Here is a 17,074-nt window from a genome sequence, read left to right as displayed (position 1 = left end):
TACCTCTGATTTACAATTTTTACACCTATTTACTTATTCTTGGAAGCCTTGTGTATAATTTCTATATGATATTTTATTATATGAGTTTAAAACAATGCAGAAAGGATCCCATTGTAACTACTGTTTTGAGATACAGGTGTACTTTTCTTCATTCTATATCCTTTCTTTGGAATTCCATTTATTTCATCTCTACTCAGTTCCATGAATTTTCTATAAAAACATTTTTGCTTTTCTGCTTCTTCTGTGAAAGACTTTGTTTTAACACTGTAAATCTTATTTATCATATGTAAGTGCAAAGGGCTCTATCTAAGATTTGAAGTATACAGTTGAAGTAAAATATATTTTTTCATATGAATTTATATATTTAGTTCTAACTTGTAACATAAAGTCTAATCTTTTACAAATTGCAGCTATTATAGCACTGTGATTTAAACATGCAGAGAAAAAAAATTATTTGCAAAAGCAATATTTTGTAGATTGTCCAGCTGAACTATACTAGCTTCTTATGTATTAATACATTGTCCTAAGCTGACCAGGGAACACAACAAAATCTCAACAGTGAGCTTGACTGACGAGGCTGTGTTTAAATAAAAAAAAAAAAAAAAAAAAAAAGGAAATTGAAAAATTTTACAGCATTTTGCGACTTAATATTGAAAGTACTTTATCAAAAGTCAAAGCAACATGAAGTAGCCTTTGAAAAGCCCCGAGAGAAATGGGGATAAATATCATTTGTAGCATTCCTGATGTCTATCTGTGCTGCTACCATGGCGATCTCCATCCCTTTTCAGGCCGACCTTAGGTAGCTGTTTTCTGTCTAAGAAAATGCAAGACTCGGGCTGGGCTCAGCAAAAGACAGATGCACAGACAAGACCGTGGTTTGATGTGGCCCACAGATAGGCTCAGTTGCTGAAAAAGCCAGTATTGCTAATAAAGGGAAGGACACTTGGTTACCTCTGAGATAATAAAAAGAGCCCCCAGTGCTCTACATACTGTGGAAACTGAAAGGATGAGTTTTGGTGCAAACAAATTGCCCTCGTTTTGACCTGCACAGCACACTGGAAATCTGTGAGGTGAGGTGCTCTTCTTGCCATATGCAAGTTGTAAACGGAATGTGAAATGAATGAGGTTATTTTGACTAAATAGCTTCTCTGAACTATCTGCTGCGGGGTACCAGTGATGAAGAGAATAAACCAGTTTCTTTTGTTTCATTATACTGGTTAGGCAGTTAAAATTAATTGAAAGACTTTGCTAATCCATATAACAAAGAGATTTAAAACTGTGATGTTTATTTAAAAGTACAGCTAAGAAGTGGTTAAAATAAGAGATGATAGTGCATATTCTCACTAAAACTTGGTTACTTAAACATTGACTTTCATTATGTTACAGAGCTTATTTGCACGGCAGAGTATTTAGAGTCAAGGCCAGAGCCGTTCGCTCTGTTTCAGATAAAAGAGCGTTCATCTGCTTAGCAACAGCATTTTGGCCTGTTATATTTTGCGGACTGTTTACTGAGATCCTAGTATGTACCTGAGCTGGGTTTGGCTCAGTGCCCTTCAGTATGTATTGAAGCATTTCTTACTTCCTGAAGGACAAATCTTGGAGAACAATAAACAGGCTAAAAGCATAATAAGAATTAAAAATAAAATAGGTAAAAAAAAAAAAAAAAAAAAAGACAAACCAACAAAATAATAACAACGTATGAAAAATCATAAGACAGGAAGGAGTACTCAACTCTGGCAGATAGTCCAAAGCCTGGGCAGGTGGTTGCTGCTGCTGGATGCATTTGTATCTCTCTCAGAAATTCCCCTTTCCCTCTGTTTGTGTGGAGGTGGTCTTGGTGCTGACTTGTTGCTTGCAGGGTCTCATTAGTGCTTGCAGAACATTTTAAAACATGTATACATTTGGGTAGCATTGTGGTAGCTCAGGGCTTCTAAAAGCTTTACCTTGTTGCCTGTAAGAGTGGAGTTTGTCACCTGGCAAGGGACGAATTTTTAAATTAGGAAAGTCATAATATTGTGTGAGAGCTTGGGCAATAAGGATGGATGACTTAGCCAGGGCGCTTCAAGCTTCAAAAAATTCTTTATTGCTCAAAATATCAAGCATAGACAGCTTTGAAAAGGGAATATATTTCCACAGCCACACTTTTATAAAAGATGTCAGTTTCATAAAGAGATGGTAAGCAGGCTCAAATTAAGAGAATGTAATTTAATTACCAGCAGTAGCGTTTTTATGAGGCACTGGCCTTTCACAATATGTTATTAAGAATACTGCTTGCAGACAAAAGGCAATTGCTATAACTAAGATGCTACCAAAGTTTCCTTGGCAATTAAAATATGTAGCCTATAGTTGCTGTGTTTTTCTTTTTCTTTTATTTTTTTTCACTCTTTTTTCCTTTCTTAATAGGGATTTTGCTACACGTTAAGGTAAACACACAAAAATGCTTTATAGAGAACTATGACTTGTCATATCATACATATCCCAGTATTAACAACAATCCACAGATATATCACAATCCATGTTGAAGCAACTGGCATACATTGCTGTTTCCCTGCACTAAGTGCCTGTTGACAAACATTATTACCACATAAGGTAATTACCCTCACTGTTGAATTTTTCGTGACAATCTTTGAGATTATCAGAATCAAAAGAAGGTAAAAAAATGACAAAGAAAATGCTGTCTTATGAGAAGTAAATAGCGTGCCACAAAGCTCACTCATATCTGCAGGAGAAAAATAAAAGCAAATTAAGATAAATTATACATACTTATCTCCATCTCTCTTTAAGTGAGATGCTTCTGGTCTGTAAAGAACTGTTCAGGCCTGGAGTGCTGAATTCCTGATTCTTTTTTTTTTTTTCCCCTCCCTAAAATGGTTTCATTTTCCAAGTCTTTATGCTGTGACTTGCAAGCACAGAGGGAACAATGAAGACAGCGGTCTCTGTTGGTTGTCTTTGTCTTTTCTTCAAGAATCAGTGCAAACTTTGTAGGGAAGCTTAACATGGATCCTCCTCCCACCAAAAAAACCCACAGGATTCACCGTGTTTAGCATGCTGAAAGGTTGTATAGCTCAGCCTAACTGCAGGGTTAGAGTAGCTGTTGCTGGGATATGAAATCTGGAATACAGTAGGATGGAGCAGCTTGTGAGAGAAAACTCCATGTGTGTTAGTCTCCCATAAAAGCTGGGTGCAGCAGTGCTTCAGGGTTAAGTCTGAACAGTTTTAAAAGCAATCACTGAAGCTTTAATATACTACATGGTACGCTGCAGTGTTCTCTGTTTCCTAGGTTTGAAAGTGATGGAAAAGCAGTTCTGTTCTTTATTATTTCTTTACTGTGACAGTGGTGAGGCACTGGAACAGGTTGCACAGAGGAGCTGTGGATGCCCTATCGCTGGAGGTGTTCAAGGCCCAGCTGGATGCAGCTTTGAGCAACCTGGTCTTGGTGGAAGGTGTCCCTGCCCATGGCAGAGAAGTGGAACTAGATGGTCTCTAAGGTCCCATCCCACTCAAACTATTCTATGATTCTATTGTGCCCCCTTTTTCTGTCAAACAAAAGGCTAGACCCACCCTTCAAAAATCTTCCTGTATGCCTGAGAATTGCTTTTCTGCCATTAGAGAAGTGGTATGTAGACAGAAAGGTTTACATATTGTGCAGAATATCCAAGACCATCTCTAGAATCTGCTGTTTTACAACTTTATTCTGCTTGTAGACTTTAGTAAAACTCATAACGTCAGTCTCTACAAAATGAAAAGAGTCTCTTGCTTACTTTCCATTTAGTAAATTCTGATTCTTGTGTTCTAGGAGTTTCATATCTTCAAGGTAATTGTGCTTAGTCATTTCTGTATTTCTAGAAAGCATTAGTAAATCCTATGTTCTGAATCTAATTTACCATACAGTGTTCTTTAATACATCATTATGTCTCTGTAGAATAGAAGTACTATCATAAAATTTCTAACTAAAAAACGAATCTGTTTAGTGATTTTTCAAAGATGAGTCCAAATCACTTTGTTTGATTTAGGAGGAAGGCAAATACATTATTTTGTGACAAATTGCATGTGAAAAATGATTTGTCAAAACAGTGTTTAGTTAACTTGTACACACTTGTTTGGGAGCTGAGTATACATTTTTCACATCACATACTGTAATGGTTTAATGTACCATAACAGTTAAAATTAGCACATTAGTAGAGTTCTTCTACAACAGCTTATCATGATATTACAGAGCACCACACTGCGTGACATGCTTGCGCACATTTATTAAGGTGCTGTAGAAAAGTCACACCATTAAAACCTGAATAGCCTGGAAAACTAAGAAATGAAGGAACTAGGGATTGGTTTAAAATTTCAGTGAAACCTAGTTAACCAACTTGTGTTGATATATACGGTCATGCTTGTCTTCCGCCCCATTCAAATGCAGTGGCTATGGGACCTCTCACAATATCTGAAGCAAATTACTTCTTGTTACAGCCAAAAAGGATGAAAAAGGAAATTGCATCTCAGGGGATTATTCTATTCCATTTTGATTCTGCTTTCTTGTCTGCCCATGTTACCAAGTAATATTTATGTATTTCAAAAGCATATAGGAAATAAGCATGTCTTGGATAGTTTGTTTTCTTCTTTTTTCCCATCCACAAAATGTCACTAGTTGCATTGCAGCTAAAATACATATCAGGTACTTTTTGCTGTATGCTTGTTTAGAGAAGCACAGATTGAAGGTATTTGAACAGTGAAGATCTTGATCAGTTTTATGATAGTCTTGTGCAATGTTTGAGGTGGCATGTCTCAGCAACAAACACTTTGCTGCTGGTGGTATATTGTTGATATAAAATAGCAGAAGGCTAGCTTTACAAAGAAGTTTCTGATTATGGTCATTTCTGTTCTATTCTCTATTTTCACCACTCTATTCTCTCTTGAAGAGAAACGGTGTTGAGGGGAGAAGTGAAGCTCTGCCAGTTTTACTTGAGTTAGTTAGTGGTTTATGCCACAGATTATCTCAATTTAATGAATAATCTTGCAAAGTCATACCAGGTATGGAGAGGAAAATGAGATGGTTTTCACAGGTTTATAGGCTACATGGAAGAACTAATTCCCCCAAAAGTCAAGAAAGACTTCTTGTTCTTGTGTTATATATAGGAGTAAACTATGGCATGTCCATGCTGTTTTGTATATGTACTTGTCCATTGTTCTTAAAAGTTGCTTAGTTTTATAGTTGAATATTTCATCTTCTGCCTGGCATTGTTATAATGGGCAGTAAAGTTTGTGTACGGTTTTGCCTTGTCCTTCGTTAGATGTTACAGTTTTGGGCCAACGCCTTCTGAGAGCTGTTGTGGGAAAGCAAATGAAACCTGATGGGAGTGTGGGGAATTTGAGCTGAGCAAGGATTTGAATAATATAAAAATAATCTGTATGCAAAAGCCTTATCATACAATTTTCATATTCATTAGAATATTGTTTTGGGCATGTTCAGAATTTTAAACTATGCTAAGTTTTCAACAGCTAAATAGACACATTGATTCCGATTGTTAAAAGAAATTGCACAGTAAATACAAGCACTTTGTTCTATGTTTTGCACAGCCATCTACATGCTCATCTCACATCAATATGAGCAATTCCATGTGATCTCCATTAAGCTAAGATACTTTTTTAAGCTAACTATGAGCTAAAAATATGGGAACATGTCTTCTTTTTTCTTCTGTATCTTTTTTCTTTTTATTTTTTTTTCTTAAAGAATGAAGGGGACAAAAATACACTTATAACTTATTTTCCTCAAGTTACTGGGAACACTGGCTGTTTGTTCTGACTTTTAGAAATGCAGTCAGTGACAAGAAAATGCTGCCAAAGGGAGGTTCTCAGAAAATTAGCTTTATTAAAAGTTCAGCTGGAAATGAGTGTAGTGTCCAAGCGTTTTATATTTGATTAATGGCTAAAACTTTTAAATAATAAATGCCGTAAAATAATAAGAAACCATCATTTGCATAAAGAAAGAAAAAAAAAGAGCAAACTGAGTAGCAATTAGGAATTTATGTTCACGCTATGTTACTCAGCTTTTCTTGATGGCTTACTTTGTAAAGAATGTCCCATTTATCAGGTTGGGTCTCTGTTAATAGGGGCATCCTTTTCATGTGTGCTAAACCTAACGCAGCAGCAGCAGTACATAAATAGGGTGCTCTTCCCTTTTGGATATATATAACATATTAAGTTGACTTCGTGAAGTATGAACAGGTCTGTACTACTGAGAATATGAATAATGTTAGTTTCTATAATTGCTAACATCTGGCTTTCCATAAATCTGTTAAATTACATGGAAGCCAAATTAGATTTCTGTGTCATAAGTAAAGCAATTACATGGAACTCTGTAGGCAATATGGCATTATATTCATCTGTGAAATCCTTTTAGTTTTGAACTGTGAAAGCTACCCTTCTAATTTGCACTGTGATCCTGCTGCATACTATATATATGCTGCTCAAAAAGCCCTTAATATGGCAAAGAAAATATTGGCAATTGAATATCACTTTGTGAAATCACCAAAAAGCGAATGTCGCATTTATGTCTTGATCTTCAACAACAACAACCAAAGAAATACAAGCCAAAGTCTATCAAAAGGAAAATAGGGTATTTTAAAGAATATTTTAAGCCTCACTGTAGCTGTTTTGATAACAGTTTAGTCATAACTCTCTTCATGGCCTTTACCTTCTGTGATACTCTGGCACCTGTTAATCAATGAACAGCAAGTTTTAATTTCTCGTAGTGCAATCCCTTTTACACCACTGGTAGTGGACCTTTCAAATTCTCAGTAGTGCTATGGTATGCATTAGAGCAATTATGTTCTTTTTTTGGTGATTAAGACCATCAAAGCAGCAAAATGCATCAATTTTAGGGAAGTCTGAGTGATGAGCAATTGAATCAAGCTATCAGGCCACTGGGAACATCTCTGACAAAGGACTGGCCCCCAGCCCAGGAGTGAAGCCCTTCTGTGGTGTAATTGCCTTCTGGCTTCCCTTTTGGTCTGTGAGCAGAAAGGAGAACAGCAGTTTTCTCATGCCCTAAGCCCCAAACTCTGTTGTGGTGGCTGATTTTGCTTTTGATCAAACCCAAGGACTAAAACATTTCCAGTTGTTCCTGGAGCATTTGTGAACTGAAACCAGCAAGTTTACTATCCAGGCCAGAGGAAATGTGGTGATTTGGTTGTTAATAGATAGTTTCCTTCAGCTAATTGAGAGAATTCTTAACGTCTTTATTTTTCTGGCTTTCTGAGGAGATGACTAGTGAATCCATGGCACTCTACCCACGAGGTAGGGCAGCTAGCCATGAGATCCCACTTCATTAGAGTTTAGGTAATTTTTCTTCTTTAATTCTATTAAATTTTAAAAATTGTTGTTTTAGAGAGGAATTAAAAGTACTCTTGGGTAATATTGTGAAGAGTTATAAATTTCACCCTAGCAATAAAGGCATTTTAAATGGTAAGCGTGAGGATTCTTCCTTGTAATTTCTGAATTTGTACAACACCCTTTTGGAATTTTCATGATAGAAATCCTCAGATACTTGTAAAGGACTTTCTTCTCTAGCCTTCTTCCCACCGTTTCTTATAGCTTTCATTATTAATGTTGCAACAAAAAAGCCCCACCAGTTTACTGGTATTTTATCTGGACAATCTGTCAATATATTGTTTAAGAGCAGTCCAAAGTTATTTTCTGAAAGAAATACCTGCTTTCCACAATGTGTTTATAAAGCTCATGGCTTTCACTGCAAGAAAAAGAATGCTGTATAAACTCCCTAGGTAAATCCGTATTGCATAATTATATGTTACCCTCCAAAAGCAATTTTAATGGGGTACTGTAATTCACTTTTCTCCAGTGTATAATGATTTTCTTTTGTTGCTTACTTCTTTGTGTCATTGCTAAATCATGGTTTTCCCACATAGCTTTTTTTTAAGATTTTTTTTTTTGTTCTATAAGGTGCCTCTTTTTTTATTTTATCTTGTACTTTTAAATTCTCTTATACCTTCCAGCAATGGGAATAAGATGCAGCTGATAACTGTTAGTGTGGAAACGTTGATCATGCTAGAAGCTTATGAAGAATAGTGCCTTTCTGTTTTGGTGTAAAATCCAGAACAGAGAGTGGTCCAACAGATGGAAGGTAATTCTCTTCACTAGTTGCCAGTGACTGGAAAAACACTATACACCCTGTTCAAGTTCATCAGTGATATATAGTTCCACTAGTTCTGTCAGTCTCAGCTTTTATAATTAAGCCTGCTGGTGATAGTTTAAGAATTCTTGGTGGAATCAAAACAAACAGTAGATAAGTTTACAAAATCAGCGTTTAATATCTATCAAATACATACGGAAGATGTCAGAAAGAAGGTACCCACCAGCAAGGCAGATGACTAATAATTAATATAGAAATAGCATTTGCCCTGTGAAACCAAATGTCCAAAGTATTATAAATCTGCTGTCTTGCAGATATCGATGAGTGTGCCTTAAAGACCCACACCTGCTGGAATGACTCAGCCTGCGTGAACCTGGCAGGAGGGTTTGATTGCCTCTGTCCGTCTGGACCATCTTGTACCGGAGACTGTCCCCACGAAGGTGGCTTCAAGCGGAATGGGCAGGTGTGGACCCTGAGGGAGGACAGATGCTCCGTTTGTTCCTGCAAGGTGAGATCCTGGTGTTCTGGATTTCAGGAGTTCTTTAATTCTCTGGGCTCATGTCAGACACCCCATATTGCAGTGCCACTGGCATTGGCAAAATGTTAGCCTAAGCCCAAGGCGCTGAGGCAGAAGGTAAGCTCTGCTGAGGAGCACTGAAGTTGTGACTGGGAAATTTTTCTGGGACAGTCTTTTTTCCTTTTGTGCAAAACTGAACACAACTGAATAGCAGCTAACACTGGAGGGCTTCTACCGTGTGTCATCCTGTGGGCCAGAGCCACTCAGGGCATGCCTCTGTGAGGTTCTCACATTGCCCTTTAACACAACTTGCAGGCGATCAATGTGCTTATTCTAGATGTTAAAAACGGTTTTCAATTTCTGTTTCATACGAATATGCATCTCTTAGGGCAAGTACTGTATGTAGCCAACAGTGGCCCTCTTGATGGTGTTGCCCTTTAGTTGGAATACCTATCAATTAACTTGACATGATTCCAACGTTAGAGGACTTAGGAGTAGGCACTAAATTTCCTCCAGTGGAGAGGGGTGAAGGCCAGCTTTCTCCTTCACATCCCAGCTTGTCTCTGTCAGCAGTTCTCCCCCCTTGGGCAGTGCAGCATTCTCTGCACCTTTGGAGAAGCCAGGCACAGTAGAAGTAGGTCTACTTCAGAAATCACAGAACAGTTTTTTCTTTATTTTTTTGTTATTATTACTGTTGTTGTTGGCCACCCTCCCCCCCCCAGAAACTGACCATTCTTTTCTGACTGTGGTAATCAACTTAAAAGACCATTTGACTCTCCTTTCTTCCTTTTCACTGTTCTAAAGAGGGCTGCTGTCAGTGAAACCACTAGAATTTTAGAAAGGCACCAATTTGCAAAGTGGTTGATCTTTTATGGCCACTTTGACCTGATGTGTTCATAGTACTGGTACTATGTACTATGTAGTACATAGTACTATGCTTAGATACAGCAGGAACACTATTGGCTCTTGCATCTGTAAAATGAAATTTTGGCCACTGTGAAAATCTGAACATAAAGAATGAGAAGTAGCCTATCTGTCCCCTGGTTGTGAGCTGCAGAAGCTCTAGACAGTTTGGAGGGGTGATGAGGGACGAGGTACTTTGAAGTTACGAGAAGCTGAAAGCCTCATCATTTCTGTATTGCAGTAGTATATCAGAAGGGGAAATCAACGCTTGAGAGTGAATAGAACCCACAAACCTCAGCACTGTTTGGGGCTCAAATGGGAAGATAATCTTGTTAGTTGCTATATTTTTTACTTCAAGTAGCCTTAAGTTCCCTAAAACTCCTCCCTTCAGAAGCTGAAATGTACAACTCCACTGAATACATATAAAGCTTTTATTGTAATCTTGGGGAACAGGCTGGCTTATGAAAGGATTTCTAGTCAATAGAATAAACAGTTTAATGTATGTGAAGACATCTGGTCTGCCTTTGCAGAGCTATAACTATTAGTATTCCCATTTTAGATTGCTTATTATTTGTTTTCTTTGCCATTTCTCATTGCGCTTATTTCTTATGTTGAATGCCCTTATTAGTATATGAAAATACACAAAATGATTAACTAGTACATAGATATTTTAAAGTAAGCTTGGCAGTGTTTGTTGCTGTGACTCTTCCTTTATATCTTCCTCATTTTCCGTTTTTTTTCCTCTGTGAATTCACATTTGCATTTTATTTCATGTCAGTAGCTGCCTTGTTTCAAGAGCCAAATTCTTTGCTATAGAACAGGGAAAACGAGGAGAGCTCTGCCTCCATCTTATCCAACCAGAAAGTAAAGTCTTCTCTCAGTATTTATTGAAATTATTATTGAAACATATTTTATAAATTGTGGTAGCTCCCAGTACACCAGACTTCTCAAATCTACTGCAGGGCTCTACTATTTTCATGTAGTTGCATGGAGGGCTGGTCCTGCTTGTCCCTTTTGCAGCTTGCTGATTTTGGTGAGGAAAAGGGCAGAGTATAACTAAATCATTCCTTGTATTTCTTACTCTAACTTTGAAATGATCCTACTGACTTGTTTTCTCTTGGAGACAAATCAGTGTTTCACCTTTAAAATAATGTTTTCTTTTAGCTTTTGTTTTGGTATAGTTATTTTAGGAAAGGTCAGAGGGATGTATGTTGTGCAGTGGCTGGAAGACATGGATCCTGTCTTGAAAATATTTTAGCTTCAAATGGAAATTGAGTAGCATGCTTAACTTTGAAGTTCATTAAGTAGTGCTATTTGTGGAGTAGAATGCTGTCAAATACAAGAAGTTATATTACTTCAGTAGTATACTGAAGCAGGTGTCATTATGGAAGCACAAGGGATTATTCCAGTGTTCCATCAGATCCAGTCTCTTCAAATTGTCCTCATTCACCTGAATGGGGACAAAGTTTACATAAACACAAACTCTTGAAACTTAATTAGCTGACTGTATAATTAATGTAATACCTTAAGTATGTTTGATGCATCCTCTTCAAGTATCTTCCTGAACTCTTGTGGATTTAATGCACAAGACATAAAAATTTGAAGGGGAGTGGGTAGTTGTTCCCTTCTCCCAAAGGCGGGGGGGGAAGCATGGCTGTATGGTCTGGCTATATGTGGGCTTTTGAGTCTGTCCCCTAATTCAGATAACCCTCCATTCCCAATGTGAAAAAAGTCTGGGAGGTAAGCACAGCACTGGGAATGGTGGGATGTGCAAAGGTGAAGGGTGTTCCTGATGGTGAGAACAGCGAGGTGGTTTGGTTTGGTTTCTGCAGGGTCTGACTTCTGTCTGGTCGGCTTTGGGGTTCTGTGAAAACTTGAGTCACCCTTTACATTGATTCTCTTGTGTGTCAGTTTCTTCCTTGGTAGGAATAATTTTGTGTTCATATCACTGATGCTTCTGAAACATGTAGAACTGCTTCAGTGAGGAAGGCTGAGAGAGAGGTACTAACAAGATGCTATATGTAATTATCCCATCAAAATGAAATGAATTATTTTCTGTGTATTTCTCAGTTTTTGCTATCAGAAAAACAAAACAACCAAAAAAGCCCAAACCACAATGCTAATATAGAACTGCAAAGACAAAAGTAAGATGTAGCTTAAGAGGCTTTATGTCACTGCAGTATAGGGATAAAAATGTTTTTTGAAAGGCATGGAACTAATGAGGTTGTAGATAAAACACAGATGCTTAAATAATAGAGATTAGCAGTGTATTATTAGCAGTATATTATGATTACCAAAAGGTCTCTGGCAAAATCATCAAGCTTTGTCAGTGTTCCGAAATACAGAGAGTGAAGGCAACGTAAAAGGTTAGCTGCTCCCCAGAGGTAACAGCACAGTAGCTCAGAGTAGTGAAGTACCAGCACCATCACCAGCTGAAAGGGGAATTTGAAAAATAATCTTGAAAGCTTGGAAAGTAAATTGGGCTCAGGCAGACAGGTTATTGCTAGTCATTATTAATCAGCACTCCATTATGGAGAGAAGAGAGACTGCCATTGTTGGCGGCATCAGGCTGCTGAGACACCTGGCACAACTCACCTGGAGCTGGTCATCCTGGCAGAGCATTTGTGCTGGACTTCTGCTTGATGTCCTCCCTCAAAAGGGTGAAAGATACTTGTGCCTTTCCACCTGTGAGAACAGAGATTTGGTCATAACTTGGCAGTAGGGAAGATTTTTTTTTTTTGTGGGTTTTATTCCCCATGCTGCATCTGGACCTGTCCAGCAGGTGTGGGTAAGGAACTGGGTCACAGGCCATCTTCCTTACTTTGTGATTTACTCAAACTGCTGAGTAGGGAAGCAAAGCTTTATTTATTACTATGGCTTCAGTGAGGAATCAGCCACAAGTACGGAATCCTTAGTTATCTTAATTTGATGCAAAGCTGACTAGAGACTGTAAGGCAGTCTAGCCTTATGCCTTGTGGCTAGGAAAAGCACTTGAGAACCATGTTGAGCTAGCATGTTTTCTGTACTTCTGTAATTCTACGTTCTCTTTAGCTTTCCTTGTTAGGCATAACATTTTAATCATTCTTATAACAGAAAGCAATATGTTAATCAATCCAAAAATACTATGAAATGCATCAGTGATGCTGACTGACATGGGCATTATGAGTCAAAATACATTCCTCAAAATAGAAACAGAACAGCCTCCTCCTATGTTGTATGCTGAGGTTATGGCTTTTCTGTCTGCCTGTGGAAAAGACATCTGGGCCTGCTGTGCTTCTTTTTAGTAATCACATTTTAAAAGATTCAAGAGGAAATAAATTTCTTTGCTTTGATAGGTATCCCTTTTTTTGGTGGCAATGAAAAAACTTGTCCTGCTTACATCAGATACAGGTTTATAGATTCAGAACAAGGTTCTGCTGACAATATGAAAAAACTCCATTGAAGTGAGAGCAGTTGTTTTGCAAATGGTACAACTGTGGTTTATTCCTCTCTCAACACTACCTTCAAATTGGCTGCAGGTGATGTTTTGTTTGAATAAGGAGTAATCCAATTATCTGCATTAAATGCAAAAGAATTTAATGTCAAAACTCTTCAATAATCTCCTCATTGTTAACTTTGATTTCAGTTCCAAGTCTACATGTGGCATATCAGTATGTTGGCTCACCTATAGTAAATGCTATAATTTCAAACACAATAGCTCCCCTAGTTTTCATAACTAGAATTTAAATCAATTTAGCTTTCTCTGATGCAAAGAGAATATATCCTTTCCTCTTTACATGCTGAAGCAAATCTTCTGTTTATCTCACACAGTTCTGTTTAATAGCATTTAACAAAATATGCCATCCAATACAGTAAGTAAATATTTAGCAAAATCATATTTTGGAGAGCCTGTGGAATACAGGCCCTCTTTAGTACATGAACAGAGTTATAAGGAGTGGTGATAGTTTGTACTCCATTTAGCTTTATGCTGGTGTACAGTAGGTCCAGATATGGAACAAAACCAGTTGTGAATTCAGAGTAAAGAACGATTAGTATCACTGTGATTTTGCTGCAGGGTGCTACTATGAAGTTAAAGGGACCACCCTCATATCTTCCATATATTTATTCAGGTTATTTTCTTCACAATTCCACACTTAGTCAAAATAAAGCTAAACAAATATTGCATGTACTAAAGAGGCTACTGGTTGGAGAGTTTGTTGATGTAACTAATGAGAAAGAAGATTGTTTCACATTTCATCTGAGGTACTGATTTATTTTAAATTCAATTAGTTACAGACAGAAAAACACCACTCACATTCAGACAGCATTGAATCAGTGCACTGACAGAAACTGGGACAATACTGGTATTTGAGGTATCACAACTTGCATGATCGAGTCCTTATGTCGGTTAACATCTAATACATTAAGAACGTCATATTTTCTGATATGCCAAAGACATGCTCTTTGATATATATAGTGTGGGGCTTTTTTTGGGACACTGATCTGGGTTGCTGTCTGGTGGTTTGTGGTTGACAGCAGGGCAATGTGTATTTGCAGGATGGGAGAATTTTCTGCCGGAGAACAGCCTGTGATTGTGAGAACCCCAGTGCTGATCTCTTCTGCTGCCCAGAGTGTGACACTCGCGTCACCAGCCAGTGCCTCGACCAAACGGGGCACAAGCTCTACCGCAGTGGGGACAACTGGACCTACAGCTGTCAGCAGTGCCGTTGCCTGGTATGGGCAAAGTGTTTTGGAGGGGAGCAAGAATAATGATTGTCGTTTTTAGCAAAATGTACTTGGAAGCAGGTTGTTTGCTCTCTCTTCACCTGCTTTTCAGACTAAGAATGATACTAAAGCATTTATAGAGCATGCACCAAATGACGCACCATCAGTTTTCTTCCTACTGCTGAATAAGTAGGTCTAATGACTGAAAAGAAAAGCTTGACAAAAGCTTGGAAACCTTGACACTATATTAACTTTTTTTTTAGAGTGCTTGTCTACTTCTGACAACTTTTATAATGTCATCTGATCTTTAAATAATTTTTAAAGATTCTTTCACATGTGATGGATTTTGATGGAAGTTTCAGTTTTTAATTGCAACAGCTGATGTACCTGTCTTATCAAAATGGACAGGGCAATTTTCTTTTTTAATTCCGCAAAAGTTGGAAATGTGGAGTGCCAGTGCCACGTGGTGAATTAGAAAAGAAAAGAAAAAAAATAATAAAGAAAACCAAAATTACTAGACAAACATACAAAATAAAGAACATTCTTTTCTCATTAAGCACTGTAGATTATCTCCCTACAGCTTTAATTTTTGCACAGATATACTAATTAGTGCATCAGTGAACTTCATTAAAATTATCAATTTTCCATGTATAGCTGTCTGTATAATATTGTTTTTACATGTGATATTAATCAAGAGGAGTCTGAGCATCAGGAAACAAATTACATTCAAAGCTAAGTTACTGTTAAGAGATAATTATCTGTAACATAGAGCAGTAAGTATTGTATTTTGTATTCTCCTAAGATGGTTTTAATGTTGGCAAAAGAACAGAAAGAAACATTTGCAGACAGCAGCAATGGCAAATATTAAATGTGAAGCATTTTACAAAGGATGCTGAGTTTGTGGTCAGCATTTCTTTGCCTAATTTTATGATTAGGTTAACAAACATACAGAACTAAAAGACACTGATTCAGTAAATCAGTGCTATATCTAAGGTTAGGTGCAGTGTAGATGTGTAGATGTTATCAACATCTGAAATGCTTACCAAGTTGCCTAATGCAAGTTTAGTGTAGTTTATGCTCAGATCCTACAGCAATACTCTACAGAAATAACTGCTTTTTTTTTTTTTTTTTTTAAAGTTAAGTTCCACTAAGTGGAACTAGTTAGATCCATGTTCAGTGCTTCTCACACATGCTAATTTAGATCTATTTGCAGTGTTAATTTCCTATTTAAACAGTTGCTGTGATTGCACAGAGATTTTATGTGACCATGCCCTGTAAGGGTGTAAGTCTGCAAGGCCATCACTGCAAAAATTGTAGTTTATGGAAAGTTATTGTAAACCAGTACTCTTCCTATAAGTACTCTTTCTATAAGAGAAAACCAGTTCTCTTCCTATAGTGTTTTTTTTTAGTCAAGAAACAAGAAAATGATACTCTGCTACATTTAGAAAACTTCGTTTCAGTATTCAAATATGCAGTTACGTGATCAACCAGGCTGAGAAGCTGATCCATTAAATCTATTTCAATGCTGGCGAAAGAAATGTTTTCCATTTGACAGGATGCAAAGTTAGCTAACAAATGGAAATGTATTCAGTGAGCTTTGTTTCAATTTTTACAGGAAGGGGAAGTGGACTGTTGGCCTCTTTTGTGCCCCAATCTAAACTGCGAGTACACAGCCATTTCAGAAGGAGAGTGCTGTCCCCACTGTGTCAGTGACCCCTGCCTGGCTGACAACATCACCTATGACATCAGGAAAACCTGTCTAGATGGCTATGGAATTACAAGACTTAGTGGTGCCATATGGACCATGGTGGGATCTCCTTGTACAACCTGCAAATGCAAGGTATGATGGACAAGGTAGAATGGTAATGGAAATGATTGTTACTACATAAAAACAGGGTCATTTTCTGCCCTTGGAAGCTCATATTCAGATTGCTGTGAAGTGAATCAGACCTGAGGGCAGAAAAAGTAGCATACCAAAAAAATGTGTCTTATGTGGTCTGCAGGGTGGAAATAGAACAATCTGTGCTTGTTTTCTTCAAAATGTTAAGCACAGCTATGTAATATCCTAGCACAATTTACAGACATTCTGTTGGCGAGCCTTTCAGGCATTCTTAGTATGAAACTAGGCTAACATTTCAATAATTAATTAATGCGAATGTTTATGAAAATGTCTTTTGCAGGGCTGGTAAGCAGAGTCAAGAATACTAATACAAGTTTCACCAGCAAGTATACAAGTAGAAACCCCATAAGAAGGCACTTCCATAAGAGAAGTGGGAGGGAAATATCATAGTTTCTATTCCCTATTAGTTTCTATTCCATTGTCATGTATTTTGTCCAGTGGCTCTAAGGCAAGAGAACAGTCTGTCTCTCCTTTTCCATGCAGTGATGATCCCACTGGGCTATTTTTTTATGACCCCTCTTGCTTACTATCCCTGATCTCAAAAATTTTGTATGGTTTTCTAATCAGTGGGCCAGCATGAACAGGGAGAGAGCAAGGGCACACCTGCTTTATTTGCCACTCTCTGAGTAGATCAGAGAGGTCACTGTGTAGGGAGTACTCTAACCCATAAGTATGTACATAATGAACACTGCCACTGCCAGCAGCTTTCCAGAGAAAGGGTAAAGGCAATTGTCTCTAAACAAGGTAGATAATGCAGAGCAGTGTGTGCCAGGAGGAGCTCCAGGCTAGCAAGGTCAGCCTCCCCAAAGTGCCTGCTTTGGGGCTGCCCTAATGTAGGAGGGACCAGGACTTTAGAAAAATTGTTTTCCAGCATTTTCTGGGAGTTGGTTCAGGCATTGTTTCCCCAGCT

General features: G+C 37.8%; 1 protein-coding gene across 10 annotated transcripts in view; it reads left to right on the top strand.

Moving 5' to 3' along the window:
• The window catches only part of NELL1 (neural EGFL like 1), a 298,939-nt gene that overhangs the window by 272,292 nt on the left and 9,573 nt on the right, over positions 1–17,074 (top strand). For 9 of the 10 annotated variants that reach the window (XR_010831634.1, XR_010831632.1, XR_010831633.1 and 6 more), the window contains 3 exons: positions 8,455–8,648; positions 14,097–14,273; positions 15,880–16,104. Coding sequence is in view for 7 of the 10 variants with exons in the window: in XM_013177634.3 (XP_013033088.3) it covers positions 8,455–8,648; positions 14,097–14,273; positions 15,880–16,104 (596 nt within the window). In the remaining 3 variants the exon portion in view is untranslated. The remainder of the gene's footprint in view (positions 1–8,454; positions 8,649–14,096; positions 14,274–15,879; positions 16,105–17,074) is intronic. The other variant, XM_066997194.1, reaches the window with a different exon arrangement.

This window comes from Anser cygnoides, chromosome 5, assembly GCF_040182565.1.
Source record: "Anser cygnoides isolate HZ-2024a breed goose chromosome 5, Taihu_goose_T2T_genome, whole genome shotgun sequence".
Taxonomy (NCBI): Eukaryota; Metazoa; Chordata; class Aves; order Anseriformes; family Anatidae; genus Anser; species Anser cygnoides.
Note: the sequence above shows the minus strand (reverse complement) of the source record. Positions and strands in the feature narration are given on the sequence as shown.